This window comes from Bufo gargarizans, chromosome 3 (assembly GCF_014858855.1).
Source record: "Bufo gargarizans isolate SCDJY-AF-19 chromosome 3, ASM1485885v1, whole genome shotgun sequence".
Lineage (NCBI taxonomy): Eukaryota > Metazoa > Chordata > Amphibia > Anura > Bufonidae > Bufo > Bufo gargarizans.
Genome location: NC_058082.1, coordinates 48,396,286 through 48,408,581, shown reverse-complemented (window position 1 = coordinate 48,408,581; position 12,296 = coordinate 48,396,286). Strand labels below are relative to the sequence as shown.

The 12,296-nt window shown below is 45.4% G+C and overlaps 1 protein-coding gene across 2 annotated transcripts in view; it reads left to right on the top strand.

The window, feature by feature from the left end:
* DYNC2H1 (dynein cytoplasmic 2 heavy chain 1) overlaps positions 1 to 12,296 on the top strand; it is a 478,712-nt gene that overhangs the window by 170,520 nt on the left and 295,896 nt on the right. Inside the window, exons 60-64 of one of the 2 annotated variants that reach the window (XM_044284008.1) lie at positions 512 to 598; positions 3,703 to 3,829; positions 4,854 to 4,995; positions 8,541 to 8,650; positions 11,125 to 11,145. In XM_044284008.1, coding sequence (XP_044139943.1) covers positions 512 to 598; positions 3,703 to 3,829; positions 4,854 to 4,995; positions 8,541 to 8,650; positions 11,125 to 11,145 — 487 coding nt within the window. The remainder of the gene's footprint in view (positions 1 to 511; positions 599 to 3,702; positions 3,830 to 4,853; positions 4,996 to 8,540; positions 8,651 to 11,124; positions 11,146 to 12,296) is intronic. The other variant, XM_044284009.1, reaches the window with a different exon arrangement.

Sequence of the window (12,296 nt, the reverse complement as noted above, 5' to 3'; positions counted from 1 at the left end):
GCTAGACCCCCTGTCCACTCTCAGAATAAAGGGGCCACAGAACCAGCAAACATCTGTGGCTTCTTCAGAGTTCTCCCCATGCACAGTGGATGGAACCGGTGTAGGTGGGGGTCCCAAAGGTCAGACCCCACTGATTGTAACATGATCCTAGCGATATCCTATCATTTTATAAGGTGTGAATACCCCTTTTATACAGGGGGCCTGTATTCAGGGAATTGTACAGCCATAGACTATTAGAAATAAGCCTACAGTTCCTTCAAGCACTTTAGCAGATTGTGTCGTTCATAAGCTGAATATTTACTATGTTTGTTCCACTTAGACACAAGTTGTCTCAGAGGAGATTTACTGAAGGAGCCCAAGGCGGCGAGCATTGATCGCTGATTACTTTGTCATTTGCTGCATTGTATTACTTTGTGCTCTCTGCTACTTGCGGCTCATTACTGTCGGCCATTGTTCAGTATGACACTTCTACCTGAATCAACTCTGATTTGAAATCTTTAAAATATTCTAGTAATTTTCGAAGAATAGAAGAAAGAAAACACAAACTGGAAGAACAGCTTAATACCGTCGGCCAGAGGGTGACGGAACTGAAAGAGAAGTAAGTGGTAAAATAATCACTGTACAATGGCTTCCTTAGTTTGCAGTTCATCCTGCACCATGCATCTCACTGCCATCCACTGTTGGCTGTCAGTGAATGAAAACATTCATAGGTTTAATTACAACTGACACAGAGGAATAAATTGTGTCTGGTCACAACAATCCTCTCTGAGCTTAAAGGAAATGTGTCACCAAAAATGTTTTATCTGCCAGTTAATACCACATGGCGACACATCACCTTTTTTTCTCATTTGTTTTTATTTCCTGATTACAGATTTATTTATTCAGTTTCCTGAACATGATTATGGGGGCGGCCATCTTGCCTGAGCTGTTTTTAACAGCTATTTGGAAAACATTAAGAAAATTGCTTTACGGCAGCCCCATGGGCCATAGACACAATGGTCAGGAGGGGACCTCATTGGCTTCTTTGGGAGAGTCTTCTAGGCTGCTCTGTGACCTGTGCAGAGGTCATTGTACAGGGAAAGAATAGATAAGATGTGACAATTACCTATTGTGAATGATGGATCCTGTCTTATCTATACACAGAGGTGATATCCTTACAGGCAGGATTAGAATGACAGATAAGCAGGTAACTGGATATGTGATCTGTACAGACCAAGAAGTGACCCCTGTTATTAGGCTTAGTGACCAGTAGGAAAACTTCAGGATTTTATGGTTTTTGTTTAAATATAGATAATGACATAGAAAATTAAAAATAATGTATTCAAAAATTCTATAAAAATATGTTAAACACTATTAAAAAATTAGGTTATTTTCTGATGATACAATCCTTTTAAAGAGCATCTGTCAGCATGAACAACCATATTACCTGGTAGAGTTGATCATGCTAATTAAGAAATATACTTTGTTATCTTTTATAGGTGGAATGGTTCCTGAGATATCTGCTTTTTTTAAAGGGTTTCTGTCACCTGAAAAATGGGTATTAATCTGGCGGACATTAGCGATACCTGCTGCCGTTAGTGAGAAAAACAAACTTTTATTATATGCTAATTAGCCAGTATTTGGCGCAGACGTAGTGAGTGAAGGGCGCTCGGCGGCTGCCAGATTCCTCACTGCGGCGAATACTGAACGGCGCAAGATTTACGCTGCAGACAGGACCAGAGGTAGGAGACCAACGCTGCCCTGTCAATCTAGTGTATCAGGGCGTGGCCAGAGGTGGGGAACGGAGCCTCTAGGAGCAGGGGCAACGCGCCCCCCCCCCCCTGCTCCTAGAGGCTAATTAGCATATTATAAAAGTTTGTTTTTCTCAATAACGGTGGCAGGCAGTGAGATGGCGCTAATATAGTTATGTTCAGCTGACATTAGCACATCGCTAATGTCCGCCAGCTTAATACCCATTTTTCAGGTGACAGAAACCCTTTAATTAATATGCAAATGAGCTGGTTTGAGCAATAAGGGCTGGCTGGAGCCCTTGCAGCGCTGCTTTTGTGAAGCCCTTCTGCTTTGGGCACTCCCGCACCCCCCTTGATTGACCGGGCTAGACATCTCTCCTATCCCTGTATTTATGCATATGCACGTGGCCCAGTGACTCAGCGCTTGCACAGTGGATCTGTTGCTCCGCCACAAGCGGCGTAGATCCAGACTGCGCATACTCAGATGATGCGAGACTATACCTGGAAGGCTTTAGGCTGGCGTCATCAGTACATGCTCCGTCTGAGGGAGCAGCATCATATCCACTGTTCAAGCTTTAAGGCTAGGTTCACACCTGAGCGTTTTATAGCGCTGTAAAACGCTCAGCAGGCAAAAACCAATGTTTCCCTATGGGTATGGTTCTCACCTTAGCGTTTTACAGCGCATACGAACGCGCTGTAAAACGCTCTACGCCCCAAGAAGTACAGGAGCTTCTTTGGGGCGTCTTGTCGCGCGTAACACCTCTGTTTTTCATTGTACGCCTCTGTGGTCAATAGCAAGAACGCGCGTTTCCAAAATACAAAAACGCCCTAAAATACGCCTCAAAAACGCCCGATAAAAACGCCTGTAAACAGCGCTTATCGAATATGCTCAGGTGTGAACCCAGCCTAAGTCACTGAGCCAGCGCGCAGGCACATGAATACAGGGCTAGGTGAGAAGTCTAGCCCTGTCAATCAAGGTGGAGGGGGGAGTTCCCAAAGCAGAAGGGTGTTACAAAAGCAGGGCTCCTGTCTGACCTTGGTGCTCAAACCAGCACATTTACATGTTACAAAAAAAAAAAAAAAAAGCAGAACCGTTGTACCTGCAGAGATAAAAAAAAAAAAAGCTATTGTTTTAATCAGCATGATCAACCCTATCAGGAAATTTGCCTGGTTTAATAGGGTTGATTATGCTGACAGATGCTCTTTAACAATCTGGATTCCAAACTGATATATTTTACCTAAACAGGACAAATGTAATGTATTTGGAGGATTACATAGAATAGATAAATAAGTATCTGACTCTCAGCTTAGAGCAGGGCCAGGTAAGTGTAGATTTAAAGGGGTTCTGCACTTTCATTTCACTGATGATCTATCCTCTGGATAGATCATCAGCTTCTGATCGGCGGGGGTCCGACACCCGGGACCCCCGCCGATCAGCTGTTTGAGAAGGCAGCGGCGCTCCAGGAGCACTGCAGCCTTCTCACTGTTTACCGCCAAGCCGCCCGCCCACTGACGTCACAACTTGTATCAACTAGAGTGGGCGCGGCTAAGCTCCATTCAATGAACAGAGCTCAGCCGCGCCCACTCTAGTTGATACAAGTCGTGACGTCAGAGGGCGGGCGGCCCGGCGGTAAACAGTGAGAAGGCTGCAGTGCTCCTGGAGCGCCGCTGCCTTCTCAAACAGCTGATCGGCGGGGGTCCCGGGTGTCGGACCCCCGCCGATCAGAAGCTGATGATCTATCCAGAGGATAGATCATCAGTTAAATGAAAGTGCAGAACCCCTTTAATAAAAAGGGGCATTTCCTTTTCCTGACCAAAAGAGAGATTTTTAAATACTTGTCCTCTTGGCCTGCTTCACTAATGAAAGAAAGTAGTTGCATCCTCCATGTTACCATAGGATAAGGTCACTACCAATTGCCTATAATATTACTAGTATGCTTGCATAGAATTTGAAGAATTCTGTATATTGTAGGTTCCAGACAAGAACGACTGAAGCTGCTAAACTTGAAGCAGAGTTATCAAAGGCTCAAGAGATAATTCAGTCTGCAGAATTACTGATAAACCAGTTGGATGGAGAACACAAAAGGTGGAATGCCCAGGTGAGAACATAAGTCAAGGCTGGAGACCACACGGATAACAAAATAATAGCAAAGACAGGTGCACTCTGCGGTCTTACTAAACCCTCAAACTGATTTTAAAATTGAGAGATTAGTCAACATGTCCTACGGTGTAGAACATGTCTAAGCCCGGGCACCACGTCAAGGTTTCTCAAGTAGCCCGGGACCTAACACTCTCCTACCTGAGCCGTATGGGCAATACCAGGAGCCAGTGGGCAAATTACAGGAGCATGAGGCTGACTCACAAACAGCTCACCAGTTACCTCCAGCATGTAACCATGCTAGCAATGGGAGGAGGGAGGAGTCTGCGAGTCCCACTCAAGACTGGCTGATATGGCCCAGGCCTGGTGAGTTGTTTGTTCATTCAATGGCTGGGATCTGTCAGAATAATAACAATGGGCAGTTTTTTTTTTAAAAGCATTTGTACCACTTTTTGGGTATAAAAGTCACAAATTCTGGTGCATTCCATATTGTGGCATAAATTGCTAACTCTTGCACTTCTCGACACTTCAAATCGAGAAGAGGTTTGCCTGAAATCTACTTCGGCCCGTAACTAGCATGGTTTCCAGTTTCTGGTGACAGACATCCAGGCATTGTACCAAATGTATTAAAGTGTCTCTTAATAGATTTGGAGCATCGTACTAGCATCGGCTAGTCTCACACCTGCAACACGTAGATCCGGCCGTCTGGTCCATCAGACCATGCCCGGAATCGTCCGGACACAAGCCGCTGCATGCATTGGTTTGTGTCCGGCCGATTCTCCCCATTTTTACAGGATTGCAGCCAGATCTGCGCCAGACCCCATTGTGTATCCGGCAGTGCTGGATCCAGAGAAATACAGCAGGCTGTTCCCTGTCGGAACAGCCTCCTAGAATTCACGCCGCAGATGTGAAACTAGCCTAAGACCTGCTTGTGAAATGCCAATCTCTGTAAATCTGCCCCACAGTTTGTATAACACATCGTCAACATTAATTATCTTATACATTGTTTCCTTCTTTTCTTGTAGGTGGAAGAAATAACAGAAGAATTAAATACATTGCCAAAGAGAGCCCAACTGGCGGCAGCCTTCATCACTTACATATCCGCTGCCCCCGAGGATCAGAGGAAGGACAGCATCGATCAGTGGAGGACATCAGTAGGACTGGAAAGTAAGACTTGTCACTCAGTTCACTCTGACTCTTGCCTGGCTTTGAAATATCTCTCTTCAATTATTGGTAGGAATTCTGGAAATTTCCTCCAGAGCACAGAGTAGCTACAGAGAATCTGGCATATAGATGTCTTATATAGAAAGCCCTTTGATTTGGAGAAGTAGTTTTCCATGTGATATCAGTAGAAGGTCCCTCCTCGTCTGGTCACCAGGGATCTCTTGAATAGCAAGAACCCTTGTCAACATCCATCCGGTCTTTACTACCTGGGATGGCCCTCTCTGCGCCAAGGAAATGATCGCTCAGCCAGTCGCTGGCTATGGTGGGTCACTAATTGACTAAGGCCTCTTTCACACGAGCGTGATGGATTAGGTCCAGATCCGTTCAGGGTGCGTTCAGTGAAACTCGCACCATTTTGCAAGCAAGTTCAGTCAGGTTTGTCTGTGATTGCATTCAGTTGTTCTGTTTTTTCCGCGCGGGTGCAAGGCGTTTTGATGCCTTTTTCACGCACGTGATAAAAAACGGAATGTTTACAAACAATATCTCTTAGCAACCATCAGAGAAAAACGCATCGCACCCGCACTTGCTTCCGGATGCAATGCGTTTTTCACTGAAGCCCCATTCACTTCTATGGGGCCAGGGCTGCGTGAAAAACGCAGAATATAGAATATGCTGCGATTTTCACGCAACGCAGAACTGATTCGTGAAAAACAACGCTCATGTGCACAGCCCCATTGAAATTAATGGGCCAGGATTCAGTGCGGGTGCTATGCGTTCACGTCACGCATTGTACCTGCGCAGAAAACTCGCTCGTGTGAAAGGGGCCTAAGCAGTCATGTCCTGTGTCCAGAGGAACCAGGAAGAAGATCTCGGATCCGGGAAGCATCGGAACATGACTGCTGGGTTATGGGGGAAGTCAGTATTACTTTTTGTTTTTGTTTTTTGTATGGCATCTGCTTTTTATTTTACTAACCAGACAAGACAATCCCTTTAATGGGGGATATGGAAGTCATGGAGGAAGGGGTTTGGGGTCCCCTTCTATCAGCTAGATTGGAGAGCCACTCTGTAATGGTGCATTCCAGTGGAATTTATTTTCCAGTAGGAAAATTCACAGCTTTTTTTGCCGGGACTATTGATTGGCAAAACCTTCACGAGTTTGACAATGATTTGTATTATTTCATTGACTTCATTTCTGCTGTATACACTATGGATCTTCCACCTACTGTTCCACCCCAGCATCTCCATCCTGTGGGAAAAGACCCTAGGGCTTGTTCACATGGAGGATTCTTTGCGTGGATTTTCATGCTTTAGTCCGCCTCCCATTGTTTTCAATGGGAATAACTGCTCCAGCATTTTTTGCAGACTGGAAAATGGGACTAAATCTTTAGGGCTTTTTCACACGAGCAGATGCCGTGCGGGTAATCTGTTGCGTAAAAGAGAGCCAACCCCCATTCCGGACAGCAGAGACACGGAGCATTAACATGATTGATAATGCTCCGTGCCTCTCTGTGATCTTTTTACTACAAAATCAGAGTGAGATAAAGTTGTCACTGTGATTTTGTAGTAAAAAGATCACAGAGAGGCACAGAGCATTATCAATCATGTTAATGCTCCGTGTCTCTGCTGTCCGGAATGGGGGTTGGCTCTCTTTTTCACGCAGTGGATTCCACACACAGGAACCTCTTGTGTGAAAGAACCCTTAGGGTCCATTCACACATCCGTAGTTTTGGGTCCGCATACGTTTCGCAATTTTGTGGAACGGGTGCAGACCTATTCATTTCAATGGAGTCGCAAAAGATGCAGACAGCACACAGTGTGCTGTCCATATCCGTAGTTCCATTCCACGGCCCCACAAAAGAGAGAGAGCATATCCTATTGTTGTCCGCAGCCAAGAATGGGCTTTTCTATCACAGGGCCGGCCATGTGCAGTCTGCAAATTGCGGAACACATATGGCCGGTATTAGTTTTTTGCGTATCTGCAAATTGCAGACTGCAAAACACTTATGGACGTGTGAATGGACCCTTAGGTGATGTGGGGTTTCGCTCTGGTAGACAGGATTAGCGGACACAGTATAGAGGCAACAACAAGTTCTTTGGATCAAACAGTTCAGTGTTTTATTCACACTTCAGGCAAGTGACAAAACAAGCAGTCATAATCAAGCAAAAAGTCACCTTGTAGTGTTGGTGGTAATTCCCACCATGCGGCAATTCTGCCTCAGAGTCCTTGCTAATAGCAGCACCAACCTGTTTTCACGCCAAACAGGTAGCAAGCCTTCATCCAGACACAAGGCTCCCAGATCCCAACACAGAGACCTCGCTTCTGAGCCCAGCTGCCTATTTAAGGACAGCCAGGTGCTGCCAAAACCCGGACCGGCACTTAAAATCCTGTACTATATTTGACCTCACCTGTAAATCAGCCCAGCAGCACATGCTGGATGGAAAATACCTGTTTTCACAGACCAAACCTCTCACTGTGTCAGAGTGGATTTGCAGCATGTAAAATGCAAAGCTGCAGCAGAAATCTGAGTATCAGTTAAGTTGTGTTAGATTGGTGGGCCAGTCATACGTGTCCAGGGCTGATCTTTACCCACTAGAAGTACGTAAATAGTGAAGACTTACCTAGGAAGTTATGCAGACATTATATTGGAAAATTATCTACAAAGAATGACCTGTCTTTGCTCAAACTGAACACCCTTGCAGTGGCGTGCAGGGACATGCGGTGGCGTGCAGGGACATGCGGTGGCGTGCAGGGACATGCGGTGGCGTGCAGGGACATGCGGTGGCGTGCAGGGACATGCGGTGGCGTGCAGGGACATGCGGTGGCGTGCAGGGACATGGGGTGGCTTGCTTTCTTTGCTTAGGGAACTTTCACACTTGCGTTGTGAGGATTCGGCAGGCAGTTCAATCGCCGGAAATGCCTGCCGGATCCGGAAATCCGTATGCAAAAGTATATCATTTGTAGATGGATCCGGATGCAAATCCGTCTGACAAGTGCATTGAAATTCCAGATCTGTCATCTGGAAAAAGCAGATCCGATATTTATGCGCAGACCGGGAATCCAGATCCGGTTTTCGGGTACCAGATACGGCATCAATACATTTCAATGGGAATTAATGCCGGCATTCCGGCAAGTGTTCCGGCTGTGGTATTTTCTCCGGCCAAATACCGTAAAAGGGACTGAACTGAAGACATCCTGATGCATACTGAACGGATTGCTCTCCATTCAGAATGCATTATTATAAAACTGAAACGTATTTTTTTCCCGGTATTGACCCCCTGTGACGGAACTCAATACCGAAAAGAATAACGCTAGTGTCAGAGAACCCTTACAGAGGGCAATGTGTTATCTGCTGAGCTGATGAGCAGTGTACATGTATGTAGACACGCTCTGTTCTTGGCTGCCGCTAGCAGTTGTCTACAGTAATGGGGTGATTAGGATTAGTTGACCGTACACAGTAAATTGCCGGACACTTGATTTATCGTCTTTGCCTCTCGCTCATTAGCTGATGAAGAAATGTAACGCACATTAATTTTCCTATTTTCCACAGCATTTGATTTAAGGAGGTTTTTGTCTACGGAAAGCGTGCAACTCATTTGGAAAAGTGAAGGTCTGCCCTCTGATGAGCTGTCGGTAGAGAACGCTCTGGTCATTTTACAGGTAATAAGCGCTATACCTTTGTTAATATATGCAAACATTTCCTGGGGGGATAATAGTGATCTACTCAACTGATATTCTTGGATGGTTAAGACCGATTTCTTTCACAAATGTGGGTCTCATTTATCAAAGCCATTTAACATAGCCACCCATCACTGTACAGCAATTATCTTTCCAGAGCAGTTTAACGAGGACCTGTCTGGGCTCTTGACGTGCCTGTTTTACCAAATACTTACATTCCCCCCCCCCCCCCCAAAAAAAATCAGCATTGGGTCATTTCTCTGGTTCTATTCCTAGGAAATGTATGAATAAATTGACAACTTGGTGTTACCACTGTCTCTAGAGGGTATGTCCTAATGTCAGCGCTGACTACAATATCAGAGCGTGTACTGACACAACCCTTTGACAAAGGCAACGTTACAATGGATTTGTTTCCAGGAGGAACAGCAGAGGAACCGCACAATTCAGATTTCCAAGCTTCTCCTCTAGAATAATTTTATGGGGAATGGAAGTTTTTACTAAATAGACATTATAGGAGCACAACTAGGTCTGCTTTAAACAGCCAGGAAAATGAAAAAATTGTTGGAGGTGGTGGCCAGCTTAATGGGAGCATTGTGGTTTCCTTCCCATCTATGAATATGTTGTGGAAGATTATGTACAGTACATGGATCAGCTGGTTTTTATCTTTGTGCCCTGTGTTCCCTCCACATGTACTTTGACTAATGCAAGGGGAGATCTCAGCAGTTTTAGTTAAAGAAACTCAATTGCCCTTAGGATAGCCCATCTATATCCGATCAGTAGGAGTCCGACTCCCAGCACCTTCACCAATCAGTAGCTCGGTCTCATCCATGTGAATGGGATTAGGCTGCAATACCAGGCACAGCCACTGTAACATGTATAGCCCTGTGCCTGGTACTCGGTGAAGTCAGTCCCCCACCAGTCTAATACTGATGGCCTAACATCAACGTCCGCAAAATGGGTCCGCATCAGTTCCGCAATTTTGCGGAACAGGTGCGTACACATTCATTTTCAATGGGGCTGGAATGTGCTGTCCGCATCCGCACTTGCGGATCCGCACTTCCGTTCCGCAAACAAAATAGAACATGTCCTATTCTTGTTAGCAATTGCGGACAAGAAAAGGCATTTTCTATGAGAGTGCCGGCGATGTGCGGTCCACAAAATGCAGAACGCACATTGCCGATGTCCGTGTTTTGCGGATCCGCAAAACACATACGGACATGTGAATGGACCCTAAGTCTTGGAAAAATCTTTGAAATAAAATATATTGTATTGCTACTTGCTACAAGTACTTATGACATGCGTGCGCCTCCCCAGTGACCCAACTGGCGTGCTGATTCTCGTATTTTATGCTCTATAACAGGCATGCTCAACCTGCGGCTCTCCAGCTGTTGCAAAACTACAACTCCCATCATTCCCAGACAGCCTACAGCTATCAGCTTGCAGAAGGGCATGGTGGGAGTTGTAGTTTTTCAACAGCTGGTGGGCCGCAGGTTGAGCATCCCTGCTCTATAAGACTCACCTGATAAGATGCACCTAAGTTTTAGAGGAGGAAAATCATACCTCAGAACAAACCCCCAATCAGAACTTAGATCAGACCCCCATTACAGATGAAATAAATTTACTTGCCTTTCCTGCTCTGCCGCTACTCTGCAGGTCCGACGTGGGATGTGGGTCTGTGCACTCTGTCCTGATGTTGTAGGCAGTGTAGTGCAGTGTAGCGTCCGGAGGAATACCAGGGAGCGGTGAGTACAGCCAGTGTAGTGCTACGCTAACCGCTTCCCGGACCTCCTGCATACTAGTGAGTGCCTCCATAATGGAAGCGCTCACTACTATTTGCTTTATAAGACAAGTGTTGGGAGAAAAAAATGTGTCTTAGGCCTCATGCACACGACCCTTCCGTTTTTTGCGGTCCGCAAAACACGGAAGCCACCCGTGTGCCTTCCGCAATTTGCGGAACGGAACAGGCGGCCCATTGTAGAAATGCCTATTCTTGTCCACAAAATGGACAAGAATAGGACATGTTATATTTTTTTTGTGGGGCCACGGAATGGAGCAACGGATACGGACAGCACACGGAGTGCTGTCCGCATCTTTTGCGGCCCCATTGAAGTGAATGGGTCCGCTCTCGAGTCGCAAAAACTGCGGCTCGGATGCGGACCAGAACAACGGTCATGTGCATGAGGCCTTATAAAGTGAAAAATATGGTATTTCATGTCTGGACGCTGTGGGTTTATGTTTTTGCTGTTGTACTTTTTCCTGCTGGAATCACGGGATCCACCAATAAATATCTAATGTTGGTCATCATTGTGCTCTGTTATAAGAATTGACATCTTCTCTTGGATAAAGCCATAACTCATTTGTCTTTGCATACATTTATTATGTTTGATGTTTTGACCGCTTTTCTGTATTTTTTTCATGTATACATTTTTCTTTCGCCATTGTCCTCGCTGCGTTAGATCTGTTCTTTGAAACCATCGGTAAGAATGAAATCACTCTGGGGTTCCCCACTCCTCTCTTTCTTCCTCTGTCACCCTCTCCATTCAGCCTGCTGGTAGAGTCAGGACTACTACCTGTAAATGAATGATTTGCACCAATCCTTCCGTAGCCCGCTCCGGCCACGTGCCCTTCTTTAGGTATTTTGTTATCTGGCTAGTGGTGGGGAAGACAGTCATCCTGTGAAGCCACTTGTTATAATGCGATTTCTAGCTCCTGCGGCCGCACGGTGACTGTTCAATAAGTAATCATTGACTGGAACATTGGATTGATTGAATCGCTTCCAGCAGTTTATGGCGCCTGTGTGTATTCTGCATATGGCACTCTAAGAAGCTCAACGGTGTCCTTATATACCGGTACATGAAACCTATATGTGTAATGACATGTCGGTGTATGGCAGACTGGTGCAAATCATACATGTAGACTGGGGTCTGTGGTGACTGGCTTATACTATTACAGAGATTTCAGTAACTCCCACTATTGAGTATTAGATGATAAGATGCAGACACTGAAATTCTCCATTAACACTGGTATAAACATCAGGTTATACAGAGATGAGTGGTGCTACGTAGGCGCCGCTCATCATTATTTTGCCTTTTTCTGTGTAAACCACTGATTGAATGACATTGTTCTTCATAAAAAGAGAAGTTCTTCAGGAGCTACAGTGTATATTGTGCAGTTGTTCATCCCAGCAGTTTCTGGAATACTCAGCTGCTGCAGAACATCATAATACACACCAGCTGCTGCAGAACATCATAATACACACCAGCTGCTGCAGAGCCTCATAATACACATCTCAGCTGCTGCAGAGCCTCATAATACACATCTCAGCTGCTGCAGAGCCTCATAATACACACCTCGGCTGCTGCAGATCATCATAATACACGCCTCGGCTGCTGCAGCACCTCATATAACACACATCAGCTGCTGCAGCACCTCATATAACACACATCAGCTGCTGCAGAACATCATCATACAAACGTCAGATGCTACAGAGCATTATAACACCCATGAGATGGTGCAGAACATCCTAAAACATATTTCAGATGCTCCTGGACATCATGATACACATCTTAGATACTGCGGGAAATCATAATATGCAAGTTTATTTGTTCTTTCTGTTTCTGTGCATATT